General features: G+C 40.9%; 1 protein-coding gene across 1 annotated transcript in view; it reads right to left on the bottom strand.

Annotated features, from left to right (window-relative positions):
- GDF11 (growth differentiation factor 11) overlaps window positions 1-19,345 on the bottom strand; it is a 30,876-nt gene extending 11,531 nt beyond the window's left edge. Inside the window, exon 1 of the mRNA XM_029283925.1 lies at window positions 18,955-19,345. Within this exon, the coding sequence (XP_029139758.1) occupies window positions 18,955-19,345 (391 nt within the window). The remainder of the gene's footprint in view (window positions 1-18,954) is intronic.
- Between the last annotated feature and the right edge of the window lie 3,388 nt (window positions 19,346-22,733).

The following is a 22,733-nucleotide window of genomic DNA, read 5'->3' as shown; positions in this document are numbered from 1 at the left end:
ATAATAATTATTATTATTATTATTATTATTATTATTATTATTATTATTATTATTATTATTATTATTATTATTATTATTATTATTTGGAGGTTGAGATATACAGTAAATAAAATATGTTATTTACAAAATTAGGATTTATACCCTTAAAAGAGATTAAGCATTCAATTCCAGAGATTGTTCTTTTAGATATTCCCAACAATTAAGAAATAAAATAATATGAATGTTCCCAGGCTTTTTGTTGTTCTAAAGTGAAGCATCTGCTAAGGACTTCTTGACAGAAATTAATATTGATCAGGTTTCACATTATCATTAGACTTTTCATAGTTCAAGTCTTACAATTTCACCTGTCTGTTGCCATAGAAGTTTTTAATCTACCCTGTAATGCAAGCATTAGTTGTATATTATCCTTGCTGTGGAAGGCAGTGCAATGCAGATAGTCCTCACTGAATGACTTCAATTGGGACTGACAGTTCTATAGCTAAGCAATGCAGTCATTAGATAAAGTATCAGGTGACCATACTAGATTTAAGTTGACAATATTGCTGCAATCATTAAGCAAATCACCATAGGTTGTTATGCATGATGTCATGTGACTGCAATTTGCTTCTTACTGCTGGCTTCTCCATTGACTGCTTGTCAGATGATGGCTTTGAAACTTGTAAATTCTGATCATGTGACCGTGGGACACCATGACTGTTGTAAATGTGTGCCATTGCAAAGTAATTGAATTGTGATCATGTGACCATAAGGACACTATGACTGTTGTAAGTTTAAGGACTGGTCATAAAACTACTCCTTTAGTTGTAAGTTCAGTCACTAAACAGCAGTCATTAACTGAGGTCTATCTGTATCAGCAAAGGTTTCTTTAATTCTTAAAGAATCCCTAAAATTAGATGAGAATCCCTAAAATTAAGCTTTAACACAGAAATTACGTACCATATCACTAAAGAAACTTACCCACATCTGTCTATTAACACATACTTCATTACCTCATTGTTTGCCTTAAATGAATCATATAATTTTGCAATGTCTCATTTCTGTAATTTGAAAAAAAGATTAATCATTAGTGCTGATTCAGATAAAATTATTTTTATTTATTTATAAAATTTATATGCCACCCATCTCACTATCAAGGAACTCTACATCAAAGACAACACTACTGAAAAATTAATCAAGTATAAAGTATATATTAAATAGTCATTGCTTTCCATGCTGTCCTGTCCTTTTTCCCAGAATGCCTGTTCTCAACATTTTAAGACAGATTTTAAAATAGCAGGATGTTATTTGTTGATTTGGAAACAAAAAAACAATGTTTTAACTACTTGATATAGTGGATATTCTTGGAACATTCTGCTGGATGCTTCTATATATCATCATATACACAGTCTAATCTTTTTCTTCTTTTGAATGTCTCCTTTAATATGGTATTGAAATGTCATTGCATAAGAGGCTTCTTGGCATAACCTTAAGAATATTAACAAAACTTTAATTACTGTCCCTTCTTGGTCTGTGATCTATTTAACAGTACAGTAGTCACTTCTCCTTAGGTGGTCTGGATTGTTCTGATTGAACCTGATGTCTTGCTAATCCATGTCACATTTGAATTTCTTCTGCTATACATTTATGCATTGCAATCATAAATACAGACTAGCTATAAAGGCGGTCTTTACTAGACTCTAATGAAGTTCTCTTTACTGGAGAAGCAATTTTCACTATAAATCCAGGCAATCTTTACTAGAGAGGCAGAATAAATAAAACAAAATGTGCAAGCATTAAAAACTTTTAACAATGCACTCTCGGTGAACAAAATGAGCGAGGAAGCCTCTCATCCAAAGCCCAGTCATGATGGTTATCATCACCGCGTAGATAAAGGGCTTCACTGAGATCCCAAGATAGATGCCTCATGTATAAGCCAAGCTGGGAAAACCAGAGGAGAAAATCTTTAGGGCCAGATGCTGGAGACAGGAGAGATTCTTCACATTCTCTTGACATAGAACAAATGGCCAGGAAGAATGGAGAATTATTTCTATCAAGACAGATGCACAGACAAGAAAAGTGATCGGGATTGAATCCTGTTGTTATACAAATAGGCTGAGTGTGAGAAGGAGCCACTTCTTCCCTCCCTCCCAATGTCAGCTAGCAACACCCAGTGGACAAACTCCTTACTTCCTACTCTATTCACAGACATCTGGGTTACATTCAGTTAGGAGGGCCCCCTTGCCCCTGCCTGGTGCACCCCGCTCAGCTTAATCACCCCCAGCTGCATGTGCCATGAACCGCAAGGCCTGCTAACACACCAAGGTCATGACACCAGCCAGCCGCCTCTCCCGGTACAGCGAGCTAGGAGCAAAGGCCTCTGCTAACGAATGCCCAAGGCAATTTGCTGTGCACAAGTCCCAAATTAATGCTGTGTTCCCCTGAGAATTTCTCCCTGTCAGTTTCTGCCAGATCTTAAAGTGACAGAAAACCTTTCCTTCTTTTCTCTCTCTCTCTCCCCCCCCCACCCCAATGCTTTAGGCCTAGCTATTTGAAATACACCAGATAGTTACAAGCATTGCTGTGGCGAGAGGCTTTGAGACTAAAAGTTAGAAGATCCATTGAAGTCTTGAAAATAAAAATGTGCTAACTCATTACACGTAAGTGTCCTCAGTACTTATATGAGGTGCCTTATTTATTACGTTGAAGTCTCCAAGGAAGAAGACACTGGGCACCATGTAGTAACATCTGTATTGAACATTAACTAGCTCTCTCGTACTGCCGATCATCTATTCTCAACGGTATTGAATTTGTCCCCCCCTCCCCCAGCTTGCCAAGGCGCTGTCCATGGTTCTGGGCCATGCCCATGGCTATTTCCCCACTTGCTGCTAAAAGAGGGAGGGAGAAAATGATAGCATGATGGAGGTCTATGACCAGCACGTCAGTGGGTAATAAAAATTGTAGTTCTGCACATCCGGAATGCATCAGAGTGGGGAATGCTGGCATATAGGTAACCATTTTGAAACCCTGGAAATGTAGTTCCTGGTGAAAAATATTTTCAGAATGTGGCACTAGGCTTGATTTTTTTTAACCAGGTCTTCATCACATGGATACCCTAGCAAAATGAAAACATGGAGGATTCTAATTCACTTCTCCATACATTTTAGGGAGGCTCGGTGAATTCAGGAGTGAATTCATGATTCCTATATTAAGGGGAGCTGGATTGGAAGACAAGTGTGGTTTTAAAACTGGAAGAAGAAACATCAATAACCTACACTGTGCTGATGACATTAATCTCAATAACCAAAAATGCAAAGGATCTGCAAGTTCTAGTAGATAAATGTTAAGGGGAACAGTGAGAAAAATGGCACTAAAATTAAATATAAAGAAGCCCAAACTAATGACAACAGGCAGAAGAAACAATCTTACAATTAGCAATGAAGGCGGTGGATAATTTTTGCCTTCTAACATCAACCACCCAGTGCTTTTTTCGTAAAAAGAAAAGGTGCCGGAACTCACACACATCATACAACCCGCCTTGCCTACCCTACAAGGTTCCATCCCAAAAAGGTGCCGGAACTCCGTTCTGGGCGTTCTATGACAAAAAAAGCCCTGCAACCATCAATAGCAAAGGAACAAGTAGTCAAGAAATACCTTATGCCACAGACTAGCACATGGTGGAGCAGCCATGAAGGCCTCGGAAAATGCTGGAAAAAGTGAAAGGAAAGAGAAGAAGAGAATGACCAGCAAAAGGTGGACAGTTACAATGGTGATGAATCCCCCTTTGGTAGACCTGAAAGTCCAGGTTAGGGATAGATCATCATGAAGAAAATCTATCGATGTGGTTGCTAGGAGTCAAAAACAAATTGAGGCACATAATCAATACCATGAATCAACTATACTAAGCAGTTCAAAGATGTAAAATCTTCGTTATAGCACTGTTTATAAAGAGAATTTAGCTTTTACACATTCCATATAGAGTCTTAAAATTTCTATGGTACATGGATATGAACTTCATGAAGTTTCTTTAGAAAGGTTTATCGTGGCAAGTGTAACAAAAGAAGATCTTTAGAGAGTGAAACCTTTAGCCATCTCTACCAGTCGTTGAATGCTTTCCTACATCTTTTACCACAGAAGCAAATCAACTAGAGATAGAGAGCTGGCATCTCTGTCTGAGAAATCCTGTTCTCTTCTGACTTTGCTTCAGGACACCTGAATCTATCCAGCTGTTCTGAATGCTTAACAAAGAGAAAGTGAATGTGCACATGTCCCAAAGTAAGCAAAAGCAAACATGATACATTCCAATGTCCCAAAGTAAGCAAAAGCAAATATGGTACATTCCAATGTTTTGAAGTCCATCCCCTATTAACCTCAGCAAGGATGATAATGTGGGTGTTATAATCCAAAACATCGAGAGGGTGCCAAGTTGCCTACTCCTGTGCTAATAAATGCACATAAGTGAGAAGCAACACATATTGGAATATTTGTTTTATTTAGTAAATTTGCACTCCATCCTTCTCTCTGATAAAAACAATTTAAAATAACTACAAATTCAAGGTCTAATGTATAAATCCTAGCTGAATAATAAAATTCTTTTTTTATATAAATATTTTATTAATTTTCTAGTTTTAGAATCGTTAAGTACTTAATAAACAGCGTGTTGTCTGGGTCCATCAGTAATTCAATAGTACATATTAACTTCCTCAATCTAGGTACAATACTATACCATCCAGTGCTTCCTCTCTTCTTCCAGTGTTATACATTTTCTATACTAGGCAAATACAATTCTTATTGCTGTTAATACATATACAATTGAATGTCAGCATTTTTGTTACATTTTTCTAATATTATATATAATAGCAGTAGTGTCAGTTTAAAATATCTTTTCTAACCAAAACATATCTCAACTGCATTTGCCCTTAATATCCATTTGTTCAATCAATATCTTGTTTTTCCCGCTTTTTTTTTTTTAAATTGATTTTCCATCAGTGTTCAAAGTATCTCTATCACTTACAATTTTCTCATAATAAATTATATTTGGGCAACCAAAGACTTCCCTTGTTCAAACCCTCTTAGCATTTTCACATTTCCCTTCTCATACCAAAATGTAAAATTCTAGTTATAAATCCTATCTTTCTAGTTCTAATAACACTTCTATTTCTAACAATTATCTATTAGCCATATTCAAACATCTCTTTAATAGTATGATATCCCATCATAATGGGTCAGGACCTCTATTTTCTTCAATCTTACTCTAGCTTTCTTCCTTTGCCAACTAACTTTCCAGGTCAATGCCTTTGAATCATCAGATAGTTATTCCTCTATTTTTGTGTATATTGTTTGGAATAAGTAAGACAATTTGGTTACAGCCCATTGATGTTCATTAAACAGCCTCCCTCCTTCTCCAATTTCCCACAATTCTCCTAACAGCTTTATCTTCCATTCGATCGGCTCTTCTTCCTTATCCTCAAGAGTATTCTGAGATCTTGACAGGTAAGATGTCTTTTCCATTTCCTGTATTATCGCTATGTCTTCTAATTTTTGTTAATTCCTTCCTTTAGGTCTGTTTGTTAATTCCTTCCTTTAGGTCCTCCATCTTTGGATCGGCTTCCTCTAATTTTCCTTCAGTTTTCTGGGTTACTAGTTCCTTCTTTATAGTAATTTTTTGAATTTGTGGAATTAGATTAGAAAATTGCTCTTTTATCTCCTTTGTGTTATTTTTAGTCTCATCATGAGCTAAGGTAATTGTCTCTTGTATTAATTTTAACATAGAAAGAATTTCCTTCTGAGCTTCATCAACATTTTCTTGTTGATATGTCAAGCTAGGGACTTTGGAGATAAGTGTTAGAGATGATTTTTTTACCATTTAAAGCTGAGTATGGAAGATCCATTTTGTTTTTATTTGTGGTCTCTATAGTCCAATCTGTTTAGTGATTTAAAAAGTTTCAGTCAATTGTCATTTGAGCTCCAAGTTATCCAGCCAGCCTACCAGTCCATCCTTAAGCCTCCCCTAAGCAAATATAAACAAAATTCAAGTTTTCTGTCCAATGAAAAACATGTCCTTTCTGTCCAGAGAGAAAAAAACAATTAAAAGTTGTTCATCAGTCAAAGATTTATAATCCAAAGTATTCCATCATCTCAATCCATAATGCTTGTTTCTTCTACAGGTAAATAGCTCCATGACACAGCTCTAAAAGTCAGTTGGTACTTACATCGTGATCCAGGCAGGCCAGTTTCAAAATAGTTTATCGTCTCTGCCATACAGATAGAGTTTTTTTCCCTTTTCCCAGCTGCAGTCTAGAAAAGTGAAAATTTCCAAGGACAACCAAAGTGTTATCTGGGTCTGGGCTTCAAGCCAAGTTTCCCTTAAACATAACAACTGTAGTGCAGTGGTTTGCCACTAGATGTCATTGATGCCATCTTCCAGCTTTTTAAGTCCAAACTTATATTACAAGCTTTTTGAGTCTCTTTTTTTAAAACAAAAAAATCTCAAAGGCACTTTTAGTCCCCAAATTTCAAAGCTATATATATGTATTGATTCCAAATTAACCTTGTAATTTTCTCTGTTTCCCCCCAAGCAATTAATTTGCCACTTTTCTTTTCCCGAGGAATGGGGTGGAAATTCCTCTTCTCTTTCTCCTTGGGAAGGATTCTTTGCTTTGGGTGGGTTTTTTTTTCCAGGAAAAAATCTTAAAGTCATAAAGAAAGAATAGGGTCTCACCCAGTTCCATCCACATTGTTTGAAGGTTGCTCGTTAGTGCTTATTTTCTTCGGTTGTCAGCAGCTTCTGATTGGCCACATGAATGTAGCCAGTTTTTCCCCTGCTGGTTTGGAGGGCTTCCTCAGATCAAACGGAAGGGCTGCCGCCCTCCTGCAATCAACAAGGGTCCCCTCCTTCTTTATCGGCTCTCTGGGGCGACTTTTGACCCTTTCTAAGATCCCCAGCGGGGCAAAATCGAATGCGGAAGACGGAGCCCTATCTTGTTACGTCTTTTACACAACAACGTCAAACCGGAAACTTCCTGAATAATAACATTCTTAAAGTGAGGAGTGAGCTGAAGCATAGCAGATTAAACCAGGCTAAAATCAGAATTCCATTCCATTAAGACTAACCAATCCAGCAATTCATATGCCTATTAAAATAAAAAGATTTTACCTATGTGCCTGTAAAGTATCAAGACCGGGAATCTCATAATTCCATAAAGGAAGTCCTATCCTACATTCCATCCAGTAATTCTTTTTCCCTAACATCTATCATCCATCCATCCATCCATCCATCCATCTGGAGAAGGCCTTCTTAGCAGATCTTAAAGTAAGCAGATTCATTCAGGAAGAGTTAATTGAAAGTCTAGATTACTTCACGCATTGTGGTGAATATGGCTAGACATGTTCCTTTCTATCTTGGGACTTTTTTATTCTTTCCAAATATATACACATGCACACCAATAATGACCTACCCAGTCATTTATCTTGCAGTTTACTGAGAATTTGAAACTTCTCTACCTTATATTAAATTAAATATCCAATCATTCCAGGTCATTACTCATACTTGCCTGGGCTGATAGCAGTGGGAATACAACATTTTATGGGATACAAGTTTCCCATTCAAAGTTTCAGGGTCTCCCAACACTAGAGGTGAAATCATAGGATGGTGGGATTGTACTGTAGTGTAGAGCATGTGTTTTGGATGTAGAAGATCCTAGGTACAATCTACAACTAGGACTAGAAAATACTGTGAGAAATTGCTACTGCCAACTCATGTTGAGAGTGCCAGAGTAGAGGGAACGCAGTATATAAAAATGTTCCATATTTTTAGAAATCTTCCAGAGCTTATGGGAAGATAGAAGCAGAACACTGGATCTGAATGGAAGAAGCTATAACCCCACTTCTTGCTTCTATAATGAATTAAATCAGTTGGTGCCTTCCTGATGTACTAAAGTTTGACTCCAATAATTCTTTATCCATAATTTTTTAGAACTTTTCATCCCAATATACTTGAAAAACATATCATACTTGGGGAGAATATTCATATACTAAACTAGGATATAAGTATCTTTGCAAAGAGTTTCCAGTCCATATATCTTACTTTCCCTATAATTAGTGTTATCAATTCTAGCATTCATCTGCATTTATAAAAAAATAAATCCTGCTTCTTTGTGATAGACAGATGAGACTTTTTTTTGCTGGAATTTAGATCTAATCATTTTTATTATTCTATCTTTATGGAATTTAAACCTTTTTGGCAGATATACCGATGGTCAATTATGTTTATGTTCCTTTGATTAAAGCTCCAGTGGTAATCATCTTTTCTCCTTTCTTTCATATAAATAGACCTAAAACATCTGAATTGAAAATTTCATCATAATATTTCAATGACATTTTTCAATTGATTGTATACTATTAATCTGCATTTGGGGCTGTGTGGGAAGATCAGTTCATAGGCACTTATATTTAATATATTTTGGTCTTCATACTGGTTTAATACATATGTTCTGAATTTCCCAAGAGATGACAAGATGGCTTCTAGCCCTTGTGATGCCTGCTTTCAGTTAAAAACAATCAGAATATCCTAAATCTATTACCTGGGAAATCAGCATGTAATTTATTACAGAAATAAGCTTTTACACAAAACCCAAATTTTAGCTTTCATGTGTTCCACAACTCAGTCCATCTAATTAATTTAATAGTTTGTTTGTTGTGTAACTTCAGAAAATTAGATTGAGTGAACCTGAACTGACTAATGGTGTGTCATGCAAACCAAGTGACAGAATCTTTATTTGTTGGGATATATCTAATTTAACATGCTAATTTATCTATGCCCCCCAGTGTGCTATGCAATTCTATTAGTCAGTACTCAGGTGGGAGAAGGACAAAAATGTGCCAGAGTAAATGTGAGTCAAGTTAACCTCCACTGGTCAGCTGTGTCTGTCAAAAACTCAGTTAACCTTTAGGCAGTGCCTAATCCTCAACTCATGAATCCTTAAAGGAAAGATGTGGTACTATAGATTGGCTAAAGACACAAAGTATCCTATTCCAGAACTTACTCTCAAGGTCTGTCATTATATGCTTCTCAGACTTTTAACTATGATAAATAAATTATCTGTTCTTATCAATTTAACATCTAATAAACTCTACATATTAAATTTATTTTTGGAACTGGTCTCTGAAGGGTGACAGTATACAGATGTTCATGTAAATAAAGAAAATCAATGATTCCCCATAATATTAACCAGCTGCAGCAAACTTACACTTTTTGCTGGCCACCAGGCCAGTGGGTCATTGGTCACTGACATAGCGACATGCCTTTCCTTTTGCTGGTTTAAGAATTCATAGGGTATTATAGGCAGGTCTTGAAAAAACTGATAATTCCTTAACACTAGCACTGCAATTTGACTGGCATATACAAGAATGGTCCCCAACTAGCTGAGAAACTTTTCTGTTCAGTGATATAGGTAGGATGGTTGTGCGTGCTTTTAAAATGATTTAGACAAGGTGCTTTGGAGTGCACAGGAGTGCACATGTAGCACTTCTTTAAAGCAGCAAAATGTTTATTTTTGGCTCTTGCACAAACCTAAAATAATGTAGCTGCTTTAATGAGCTGGCTTAAACAGCACATACTTATTGCTACCTGCTGCAATAGATATAGCTACGGTGGGGTACATATAACACTATTGAGTTTCCATTCGCATTAGTGATTAATGTTGGCTCTTCTAGTGTTCATTGCAAGAATGAATAACCTCTGGCCTACAAATCTCATACAATCCACAGTCTCTATTTTGTAGTCCCCAGATTGTTCCCATAGAAGTTCATATGCCACTGAACTTTGTGATACAATTTTGTTTGGTTTCATGGAGGCACATCTTGGTGTATTAAACTGAAAATATCTAGCCCAATATCCTCCCCCACCTGTGATGTTGCTAGACTCCCAGACATGGTTGTTGTGATTTTTGTGGCATGATGATGGTGATTATGGTCTCCCAGTATAAAAATGTTGCCCTGCTTATTTTATCAAACTTAGCATTATTTACAAACAATAATTATACTTCAATAATACTTCAATTATTAACAAAGTGCTACTATTAATATTGCATTGGAGACCACATTCACCACCTCATATTGATATGCCAAACTGAACCCATAGTTAAAGAATAAACTTCTCCCTAGACATTTCCACAAAGAGATATAGTTATGATATCACATAACCTTGGCATAATTATCATTTCCATACTAGTGTTGGAATTGCATTTCAATTAAATATAAGTAGGTACTCCATGAAAGCTCTAGAAGATGCATCTCTTTTGGGGGATGGAATTTACTATATAGTCTCACAACGAACAAGAAAATATAATTAGCCCCAAGTAGTAACTGCAGAAATATATTGGAAATATTATCTGGACATAAATGGCTTGACATTACTAGGGATAGGTTGTATATACTTTGAAAACATCAGTAAACATTTTACTCCTATCTGTTTTTGAGCTATTTCATTGCTTGTTAAAATTTGCTAATACTTCACCATTCCAGCTTCCCTTTATTAATGTGCTGAATCAACATTGATAGCCTGGATTTTCCTGAGATATTTCGGTCTCTGGTTCTTGACCTCATACTTTCAGCCTTGAAATTACCCCAGATCCATAAAATAATAAAGCCTACAAACAATGTTGTATTTACTGTTGGCTTAAATCTACTCCTTGCAGTTAGAATGCTGGGCTGCGAGTAGCATTTGGTGGATTTCACACCGTCACACACATATACACACACCCTGAAGAAACCTCCAAGATACTTCATTAACTTCCCTTCTCCACCTCCAGTGCCCAAACGAAAGGTCAGCAGGGGTCATGGGTAGCCAATAAATGGTTTAGAACCCAATTATCCTTTCCCAGTTTCTTGTCTATCAGTGGGAGAAATGTATGCTTTAGATTAAAAAGTGTGTGTGTGTGTGTGTGTGTGTGTGTGTGTGTGTGTGTGTGTGTGTGTGTGTGTGTGTGTGTGTGGAGAACAGGACAGAAGGACTGTGAAGGGACCCAGAAAGGTTTATGGCCCCATTGCCTATAAAACCTTCTCTTCCTTCTGTTCAGGAACCATAAAAACACTGGCACACACAATTGCTTCATGAAAGAATGTAAGCAACAAAAATCATAATTGTCATCCAGAGAAAGGGAGATGAAGAAGAATGTCCAGGATTCCAGGGGATGAAACCTAAGAGTTGAGTGGATGAGCTCCAGCCAATCGGTGAGCCTGGGGCAAAGGGAGCTTTTCCACATGGCTAATTAAAATCAGATTGGATTATTCTTGTCAGTGTTTGCATGCTGACTTTTATATTTTTTTATTTTTTATTTTTTGGTTAGGGGGGGGAGAAGCAAGTTGTTAAGGAGAGAGAGATGGTTGCAGCAAGGAGGAGCAGCAAACGTTTAACACAGAAAAAGGTCTCAGCGTGTCACCGATTTTATGGGCAGTAAAATTTCAAAGCAATCCAAATCTATTAATGCTAGAGAAAGAAATTTCTCAATGAGCTGTAGAATTGGCCAGGAGGGAAGTCCTTTTCCCTATTGCGATTCCTCACACTTGTGCCCCCCACACCTTTTCACCCACACCCCTTCCTTCCGCTCGGCCTTCACACACTCCAGACCATACGCTCTCTCTCCTCCTTACATGGCTGCTTGCTAAACTGAGCCTTTGGAATCATTGGTTCTTCCAAAGGACATAACATTAGAAGAGCAGGCTAAACTTATGGTTACGAAATAGGTGCAGTTCACAAAATGTGGTAAACATTCCTGGTATACATTTTCCAGTCTCTAACTGTAAGTGCATTTGGGGCAGAAGCAGAGATACTATAAGCCTGTAAAATACTATTGTTCAAATTCTATTCTGTTACAAGCATTTTATTTATTTGTTTTTAGAATTTATTGACTGTCCATCTTACCACAAGATAATAGTTTTATTCCTAAGGTGCAGCTATTCATCATTTTCAAAATGATGTATTGGTGCAGTGGAAGAATGACCTTTGCTCATCTTTTATCTTAAATTTCAGATTCCTGGATCCACTAATTTTAAACTCCCATCCCATGGCTACTGTCTATATGATTAGAATAAAGGTCTCTTCTCATCAAATGGTTCCATGTAAATTAAATAACTTATTTCTAAACCACTGTACATTTTGTTTGCAAGTCTTCTGGAACTGCTTTACTGTGAATGGTCATTTTTTTCTCCTTCTACAGGGCCAGGTTTTTTTTTTTAGCCATGCCAAGTGCTGACTTGATTTCAAGTCCAGCAGTTCAGTGTGAATCACCCCTCCTGAAGACTTTTAATGACTTTCAGTTCTTTGATTTCCTTAACATCCTCAGCAGTATTCTGGAGGAAGTTTGACATAACAGCCAAGTCCAATGTGGATAACTGATCCACTATTTCAGATTTATTTGATCGGTATTAGATCTCTCTTTGTCTCCCACCTAGTATGCTCTCAGGATTAATAAGTAACATTTCGGGAGAAACTGAAGGTTCAAAGGATTCCAAATTGAGGGTTCAGTGAAATGAACATATCTTTTGGTTTTCAGCTTACTTCACCCTACTTTTACCGCTCTCCTTCTGATTAGAACTATTGCTTATTAGACCTGGTTTTGTCTTCTTTAGTGATTGAAGATCACAACAGGAAACCCAGAAGAAAGAAGATTCATATTTCATTCTGGGGAAAAAAAGATCTAACCGCTGTGTTTCTTGTCATGAAAAAGCCATTTCAAACGAAGTAGGAAAAGATTATCTCTCTAGAGTTGGGTAACTGAGGCATTTATTTCATTTACTAGTACTGAAAAACAAACTCAATTACTTTGAGCCCCAGTTAACAAGTGAGTGATAACTTTGAGTGACATCCAGTTTGATGATGCTAAACAGTCCTGAACATTTGCCTCAGCACATAGATAGTCCATTGCAGACTTTTTGCAGGGTGGCACTGTGCCTCCTATGCCACCTGTGCTGGAGGCTTTTTTCCCCATTTCCAGGGCAATATTTATCTCAGTCATGCAATAGAAGCATGTATTGAAAGAAATCTGTTTGGAACTAGAAATAATCTGATAGACTTACTATCATGAAGTATGCTTGTAAAAGAATAGGAGAGTCTAATGTGGTGATATATGTGGGGGAGCACTTAGAAATATATAAAAAAGAAGTTGCAAAACATCTTCAGCATACGGCTTCTAATTTTCTCAATGATGTAGCCTAATAATTTCCAATCTCAATGGGATGATTTTTGTTTTGGAATTAATGAATAGCAAAACAACTTCATGATACAACTTTATGATCCCTAAAGACCATTATAAATAAATATGAAACATAAAGTTAAATGCAGTTTTGATTTCAAACATTTCATTGATTATGCTAATATATGGGGAATTTGATGTGACCAGAAACACGTGCTGTTTTTAATAAAAATCGAGCATTTTTTTAAATAACAATTATCTACAGTACAATTATCTATGGTTCCTTAGAAAATAAAGGTGGGGTGTGTTGCCCCTTTTAAGCAACTGGTGTTCAAAATAAAGGGCACTGAGATGCTAGATTAGATTAGATTAGATTAGATTAGATTAGATTAGATTAGATTAGATTAGATTAGATTAGATGCGAAGAAGCATTCTTTTCTCAGAGTGATTTAATATCACCTAATCTTGGAAAGGCAGAGTTAGCGATAATGGTGCTGAAGTGGTGTCAAGTCATATATTTTCATGTAAAGAAAATTAGTAAAATATACTTGCTATAATCTACTTTATGTAAATTTTAGAATGAGCCAGTAAGTGGTAATATTTAAACATGATTAGGTTAAAGTGACTTTTCTCACCTAAGAATAAGAGATTTGACAAAGAATAAAACATCCAACCACTTAAGGACTGGATTAAATTTATTTTCTTCAGGATAGACAATATTGTAGACAAATTCTTCACCCAAAATAATCAAAAACCTGTTGTCATTAAGCTTGATTTTTAATAGGTAACTCTATTCTGTATAAAAAACTTTTATTATAAACTGCATTGAGGACTTTTTTTAAAGTCAGTGATGTGAAACTATTTTAAAGAAATAAATAAAACATGAGGAGGCAGGATCTATTTTTTTCTCCCAAGCTCATTGTATCACCACAATAAGATGGGGTCTTGTAGACCCCAGTCTTACTCTATAAATAACAAATAAACATAGCATAAGTGGCACTTCTCTTGCTTTTCTCTTTCCATTGAAGTATACAGTCATTTTCTCTCTTTGATAAGTATAGAAATTATATTCCTTAGTACAGATACCATTCCTGACCAGCCAGGCTGTTCCAGAAAATAAGAAATTATATTCATTTATAATAGTAACAGTTAAACATACTGCTATTCCAATGATATATACTCAAATCCTTGCTCAGCTTTGAATTTTAAAACACCATTAAAATACTTAAATGGAGTCTCAACACAGAAATAATAATTATGAAGAAGACTGCAAGATTCACCTATTTTCAACTCAATCTGCTTTCAATACAATGCAATCGTATATGCTTTGGTCAATGCTTTAATTCCAAACAGTAAAAAAGACAATTCTCTCAATTAGTAATAAAGAACTTACAACTCTAAATTTTGCTGAAAAAATACCTCAGAAATACCAGCCAGCCAACTAGGGCCCATTGTGAAATATGCTTAGATATGCTTAAAAATATATGCTTAAAGGAACATTAGAAGATTGTGGCATGTGTTCCTCATATAAGATGAATATGGATAAAGAGTTTTTCAGATATTCCCTTATGTTTTTCAGTACCCTTCAACTATCTAATCATTCCTGCTCAGAGTTTACTAATAGATTGATTTTTGCAAATGACCTAAACACCTGTCTCATAGTGATTGCATTGATAATATATTAGCCTGAATATCTGACTCATCATATGATACTAATGAATCTCTAATTCTCTAATGCTTATCAGTTTTTAAAACATAGTTCTTCCAGTTTTCTACCCTTATAGTATTAAGCAAATTCTTAAGGTGTATTTATTTACAAGGTCATTTTTGCTGTGGTATATCAGATGTTACTTTAAAAATCTATTACTGTTATAGAAATCAGATATCAAGGGTATATTCATCAGTATACCACAGTAGAACACATTCAATAGACTTCATGTTCTAACCAACTAACAGATCAAAATAACAGAGTTGGAAGGGACCTTGGAGATCTTCTAGTCCAACCCCTGCTCAACAGGAAATGCTATACCATCTCGGACAAATGGTTGTCCAATCTCTTCTTAAAAACCTCCAGTATTGGAGCATTCACAATTTCTGGAGGCAAGTTGTTCCATTGGTTGATTGCTCTCACTGCCAGGAAATTTCTCCTTAGTTCTAGGTTGCTTCTCTCCTTGATTAGTTTCCATCCATTACTTCTTGTTTTGCCTTCTGGTGCTTTGGAGAATAGGTTGACACTCCCCCCCCTTCTTTGTGGTAGTCCCTTAAAATACATCTCATCTCACTACATTTACAGAATGACTCCAGTGCCCTTTATTCTCAGCCTAGCTAGCCTTGAAACTTAAGTTATATCCTGCTGTAAATGATAATGATTAAGGCTAGAAACTGGGAAACCATGTTCAAGTCCCACCATAGACCCAAAGGTCAACAAGTTGCACTATAGGCCCAAAGCCAACTGGTTGACCTTTGAGCCAATCCCTCTCTCTCAGCCCTAGGAAGCAGGCAAAGGCAAACCACTTCCCAAAAAAACCTTGCCAAGAGAACAGCAGGGATTAGTCCAGGCATCTTGTCTGGTGTCAACCCTGACTCGAAGGCACAAAAAAAAAAAAAAAAAAGATAATGGAGGGGTAGGAAGCTTCTATCCTTCAAGTACTGCTGAGTTATAATTGTTAGGATCTCTCAACGTTAGACTTTCTGGCAGCAGCATTTGAGAAGTCACGATTTCCTACCCCATAGGAAAGGACAATGCCTATAGACAGACAGTGAATGTACAGGAATTTTGTATCCTGTGATTTGTTTGCTCTAATGTCTAAGACATATTGGCTCAGAAAGGCTCATAAAGTTATCTTAAACAAGTATGAATGGCAAAATGGTATAAAGCATTTTTAAGAATGCTGCTTTTGCAATCTGAGGCACCAATAAGGCTAACACATGTGGCTCATAGGGAAGAAAGTCTGTGCTAACAATGTTTTCAGCATGGTAAATAAATTGCTCTCATTGCCACTTAATTTTATGAGTACATATCATTCTTGTTCAACATAGTGCTGCTATCCAGCATTCTTTAACTGAATACTATACCAAATGTTCTGAATTTTGTCAAAACTAATTGAAGTGCTATAGAAAACTGCATGAAAAGTTATTCTGAATTGTTTCCCACTTGAAAACCAGTTCCTCCTTGGTGGCAGTCTCTGCATTCCCCTGATTGCAAGCTTCCCTAAAAATTGGACCTACAGAGGTCTGTAGCTGAAGGGAGCACACTTAAAAGTGACTAAGGAATGAAGGCGAACGTGTGAATGATTATTCTTGGAGGAAAGTTTGCTTGATTTGCAGGCATCAGATATATGTATGTGAGCCTAGACTTAGAGAGATTTGCTTGCACAATAGAGTTTCAGTGCCTCTTGTCTCGTGTTTGGATATAAGGGCTATGTACCACAGAGATTATTCCCTGAAGTCAAAGCAAGCAAAGAAGGCAGAAAAGCTGCAGATTCATAATGCAGAGCTGTAATTAGTCAGCATTTGCTCTTCGTTTCAGGCTCCAGTACACCTTTTTCCCCTGAAGGATACTGCATTTGAGAGTGCAAGATTTCACTTGTTTAAAAAGAATGTTCTTGCTATATTGCACGAAGCATAAACTGGCACATACATCACATTAACAAACATTGTATTTTGTTAGATATTGGCTTAGTGTGTTGCAGAAACCAGATTATCTGGCTTACCGTGTTTGACAATTTAACCCCTGTGTAAACTGTATACAAATAAACCACACTTTTCTCTATTTGTATTAGCCAGTATTTATTCCCAAATACGAAGTTATTATTTACTGGCTGAGCATGCAGGGTTGTGTTAGGCTTGCTGTCATTGAACTAGAAGAGAATTAAAAGGGCCTCTATGCTGGGATTGCTGTGCCCACTAAGCAAGCTAAAGTCTTGAGGGAGTGGTCATTTTGAGATTTATCCTGGGGAGGAGTGTGTGTGTGTGTGTGTGTGTGTGTATCCTGCTCCCCGGGATAAAACTCAAAATGACTCCTTGGCCAAGACTTATATCTCGTCCATCAGGCAGCAAAGAAAATGCCCCTATAATCCCTGTGCAATTGTGCAACTCCTAACAGAAATTAGCAGACCACTTAGTCTTCTTTCCATTCCCACTATCTGCCATTTCTTAAATTCACCTTTATGCTTTACAGAGAGAACTTTCAAAAAAAGCAACAGTAACAGCAGCAGCCCTGTTAGGGGAGCCTGAAACTAACAGGTACCTGTCAATGTCAGTTCCAACCACCGCAACTCCTGAAATATACCTCAGTAGCTTCAGGGTCCCCCCATAGGATCAATACTGCACAAGTACTTCCACGCTCAGCCCACTTGCAAGCAAACCAGCCAAAGTAAGGGTGGCAAGAAAGAAAGATTGCCTTGCACATAGGCCTGTCACTCCCCAGTCATTCTTGCTTGTTTTCTCAAAGCTCTAGGAAACATTTACTTTTAACTTGTTTTTTTTTTCCCACAAAGGAAAAAAATGTAATTCAATGTGAGGTTATAATAAAACGGGAGAAGTACAAAGGGCCGTGGATTTTGGCAGACCCGGAAAGAGAACAAGGAGGGGGGGGCTGATGAGGAGGGAGGCAGGCAGCTGGATATTGCAAACGCTCTGCTGGCTGGGCAAACTTCTGAGTGTTTGCAGCTGGAGAAAGGAACTCACAAAAGGGATTATGCCTTAACTTGGCAGGGGGAGAGAAAGGAGCCACCCTCTCCAGCGGGGAGAAATGCCGTTTCCCCTTTCTGTTTGCAAGGGAGCGCATGACTGGCAGAGGCCTTTCAGAATCATGACACCTTTCGGCAACTGTGCTCTGGAGCAGAACCTCTCCATGACCTTTCTTAGGTTTATTTGGTTTGGGCAAAAAGTACTTTTCGCACAACATTAATCTACGCACAGATCACTCACCCCCCCACCCCCCCACTCTACTTCCACAGACACACACACACACGCTTTAAGCTCCAAACCCACAGAACAGTAGGGTGACCAAGCTCTCAACAGGGATGAGTTTGCACAATGCATGTTTCCCGTTGCCAGAGCTGGAGGCAGCCGCTTTCTGCACAGAGGCTTCTCTCTTCAAGTGCATCTTCTCTGCTGGGCGAAGAACTTTGCACAACTTTAGGGGGAAAGCATTAGGTTTCTGCAGTCAGTTTGGCGGGGCGGGGGGGGGAAGGGGGAGGAAAGCCCGGACGAACATGTTGAGGAGCAAGAGGCCTTTCATTCAACTCAACCTTTCCCGATCTGAGACCCCCCCCCCTCCTGGCATTTTGCTCTCTAGCGCGCAGGGGAAGAGGGGGGTCGGGTTAAGCATTAAACTAACCTGATCGCGAAATCGGCCCTTAAGAGATACTCAAAAGGAAACCCGGCCCAGGCGGGGATGGAGAGGACTTAGTGCGGATGCCTTCTTCACACCTGGGTCAGCTCTCTCTCTCTCCCCCCCCCACCCACCCTCCGGCCAAAACCCAGCCATCTGCAGCAAAGGAGCCCACCCATTCCCTTTGATTTGGAGGTCCCTGGCGACGCCAGCGCTGCTGCTTGCTGCTGCTGCTGCTGCTGCTCTGGGAGCAGTTTCTGCCGAGCTGCAATAAACAATAAAGCCCAAGACTCGCAGAGGCGAAGCGGCTGGCTGGCCGGCTGGCTGGCTGGCTCTCCTCCTCCTCCTCCTCCTCCCTCCCCCAAGCCCTCGGCCGCGAAAGTTGCGCTTGGCCGCTGCAGGCAAGCCCGGCTCCTGCCTCCTTAACAAAGAAGCCCCGGGGCTTACTTTCTTGAGCCATGCTGATGACAGTCTCGGTGGTGGCGTGGTACTCGTCCTCCTCCAGGTAGTCGTCGTGCTGGAAGGAGTCCCCCTGGAAGTCGTGCAAGTCCAGGATCTGCTGCAGCGGCGGGGCTTTGGGCAGCAGCTGGTTGACCACCTCGCGGGTGATGTTGGGCGCCTCTTTGAGCCGGAGCTTGCTGAGGATCTGCGACTTGATGCTCTCCAGCCTCATCTCTTTGCTGTGCCTGCGCCAAAGGCACACCGGGCAGCTCTGGTCCTCGGCTCCTGTCGCCAGGGGGACGCCCTCCGTGGGCGCCTTCTCGCTCGGCTCGCCCGCGCACAACTCCAGGGACAGGACCAGGAAGCCCCAGAAGACGGTCGACTTGGGCACCGGCATGTCTCTGGCGCTTCTCCGCTCGCTCCCCAGCCAAGCCAAGCCCGCTCCTTTCTCGCGCGGAGCACAATCGCTCTGGCTCGGCCTCGGGATGATGATGGGCTGCAGCTGCTGGGTGCTCGGGGGGTGGTGCCGCCGCCGCCGCCGCCGCCGCTAAGTTCTTGGGGGTTGGAGATGGGGGGGGCCGACTTGCTGGTTGGGGGAAGGAGAGGAGGGGNCTCTCCTTTTATATCCCAACTGAACTGTGTCGTAAAAAGCCTTGATTGGCTGCGGAGGCAACAAAAGAGCTCTCGGCAAAAGGGCTGTCACCGGCAGGGGAAAGCGAGCGGACTTCTCCGCGCTCTCCTCGGGTCAGGGCGAAGCATTCCGACCGCGCTCGCCTCGCCTGGTGTCAAACCTTTTAAAGGCTGGCAGCGCTCTTTGAAGCGAGGAGGGGAGGGGGCGCCCAGATGGGGGGGGGAGGGAGGGAGGGAGGGAGGGAGCGTGTGGAGGAGGCATCTGACAGCCCCTTAAAGAAACAAAGTCCCCTTTTTTCCTTCCCCCCGCGCGCTACCTTCCCGCGGCAGGCGGAGCGGGGTGGCTTTCGGCCCCGGGCTCCGAGGGGAGGAGGCGCTCGTAACAATACGCGGGGAGGGGCGGCTCGGGCACTCGGGGTGGCCGGCCGGGCGAGCGACGAGGGCGAGGGAGAACCGTTGGCTGTTACCCTCGACCTCGTTCCGCCTCGGGTGCCGGCCCACCTGGCGCTCCCCGAGCCCCCTGCGGGCTTCCGCGCTTCTCAGGCGGCAAGCGCCGCTTTGCCTCAGCGCGGAGTTTACCTCAGCGTCCCTCCCCTTCTCTCTCCTCGCTGGGCCATTTGACAGTTTCTAAGTGCCCGTGCCGTCTAACTCCCCGATCGATTCGACCGTTTCTAGCTCTCTCTCTCTCCTTTTCTCTCCGGGTCCTGGTGGCTTTGACAGTCCTCCCCGCTCCCGCCCGGCGAGGCACGCGCGCCGCTGCGGAGACCTCGCCCGCCCGCCTGCCTGTCGCCCGAAGCTGGCCTGGAGGGCGGGCTGCTGTCACCCTCCACTGCCCTCGGGCGCTAGGCGCCGGGGCTGCCCCGCGCTTCGCTGCGTGCGCGGTCTCCCGCGGCCGCCCCTCTCCCCTGCCCGGCCCCCGAGCGGCTGGGGCGGGTGCCCGGCGTAGCTCCGACCGGGAGCCCAGCCACGTGCGGCCGTGTTGTTTTGGCCGTCGGAGAGCAGAGGGGCGGCCGACTCGCGAGGGCTGAGCCGGAGGAGGCGCGCAGGCCAAGCGCAGCACCTTCCGCGCCGGCGCCCGCGGGACTCCCGGCGGGCTCGGGAAAGCCGAGCTTGCTTGCTTGCTTGCTTGCTCTCGCCCTCTCTCCGCCGGCCCCGGAGCGGAAGGGGGGCGAGGGAGCGGGCCAGGTGAGGCGCCAATGGAGCGGCGGGGCCGAACAGGAGCAGCCGGAGCCGGAAGAAAGGAGGTCCTGGGGCTGCGAGGCTCTGCCGAGCAAAGCGCCGTTTCACCTGCCAGCAGAGCTTCAATTTCACTTACGCTAAAGTTCAGCCGAGGCAACCGTAGTGTGCATGAAGCCCCGTCAAACATGATCTCCTCCTGCCTTGCCCAAGGGGCACCTCTGCTTTGGTGGGTCCTGTAAAACCCCCACCAAATATTCGAGTGTGATCCTCGGAAGGAGTGGGCTGATTAGTAATTTCTATGCTCCACAAATAGTAGAAGTGTAAATTAGCCTGCTCTTCCCCCCCCCCCCCAGGTAAAAGGAAGGAGCATAGAACATCTTAATTTCCTGAAATAGCCAACCTAAGTTTGGGAGGGGTAAACCTCCCTCCCCCCCAGCCTCCCAAATCCTTTGGACCAGAACCCTTTGAAGTCCCAGCCGGTGTGGACAGTGACCTGGAATTACATGTAGGTGATCTATCACTCTAAAGAGCACCAAGCTGCCTATCTTAGTGCCCATCAGGATGACTATAAACCTGGGAAAAGGAGCATTGTAAGAAAAATGCACATTTGAAACAGTATTTGTCTTCAGCCATTCTGTGTATGGATGTTATAGGATTATATGACCTTAGAGTACGTGTTCCTTATTACTTGTTTAATTTAAGTGATCTAAGCAGATTTCTCTTTAGAGAGGGATCTTACAGAAGAACACTCCTTTGTGCTGCTACCTAAAAGTTCACATCAGTCCCTGGCCTGGAATCTCCAGGTAGGGCTAGAAAAAAAAAACTCATGATCTGAAACGCTGGCACACTGCTCCCTCTTTCTGCCACCCCCAGCCTGGCATTTCCATCCATTGGGTCCTTCACCTCTTAACATTCCTGAGCAGCAAAAGCACATACACTAAAAGGTCATCCTGAGAAAAGAAGGTCTCATTTATCACATAGAGTTGCTTAGTAAGAAGACTGGCCCTTTCTCCAAACAATAAGTGGGGATGGGGTGTGTGTGTGCAAGGGTAGACACCTTCATGAAGAAAATATGTACAGTTATGTACCCAGTAAAGTAGCCTGACAGAAAGAACTTCTTTCTCCTGCTAATCATCATCATCTTCAGGTCAAAGGATCCATGACTACAAGCATGTGCGAACTGAAGCTGGTTTTACTTCTGTATTTCTTCATGCCTAGTCTTGGCTAAGCCTATCAACTGAGTGGGCTTTATCATCAAGCATAAGGCTCAATATTTCTTTTTTACATAGAAAACTAAGACATGTAGAGACAACAAACATAGATAAGCCATTATTTAGACACACAGAAAATACGCATTGTGTTAAAAAAAAAATGTTCCAGTCCATCAGTGAAATTTTGCTGGAAAGAAATGTAGAAATGTTCCACTGCAGTGAACAGAGAGAAAGTTTCTACATATGAAAACAATATTATTAAAGTGATTCCTTTAAACAAGCCACCAGTATTTTCCCCTCTTACCCTCATGGGTACTAAGAACTGATGAGTGTTGTTAATGTGTGTTCATATTGCTCAGACATAGGTCAGCTTTGAGAGTTTCATGCTAATTTCAATTTGCCATTCTTGGCTTTTAAGCTTCTGTTATGATCACTCAGACTGACTAATTCTAATCAGTACTTGCAAAAACTATCAAAGATCCTGGAGCATTGGGGAACTACCAGAGGACTGAAAAAGAGCTGATGTGGTTCTAATCTTCAAAAAAGGAAAACATAATGGATCCAAGAAACTATAGACCAATCAGCCTGGCACCAATAACTGGGAAGATCCTGGAAAAGATTATCAAGCAACAGATCTGCAAACACCTAGAAGCAAGCAAAGTTATAATCAGAAGCCAACATGGGTTTGTCAAAAATAGATCATGCCAAACAAATCTTACTTCATTCTTTGACAAAGTGACTAAATTAGTGGACCAACGAAATGCT

This window comes from Protobothrops mucrosquamatus, unplaced genomic scaffold (genome assembly GCF_001527695.2).
Source record: "Protobothrops mucrosquamatus isolate PMUCROS unplaced genomic scaffold, P.Mucros_1.0 scaffold280, whole genome shotgun sequence".
Taxonomy (NCBI): Eukaryota; Metazoa; Chordata; class Lepidosauria; order Squamata; family Viperidae; genus Protobothrops; species Protobothrops mucrosquamatus.
Note: the sequence above shows the minus strand (reverse complement) of the source record. Positions and strands in the feature narration are given on the sequence as shown.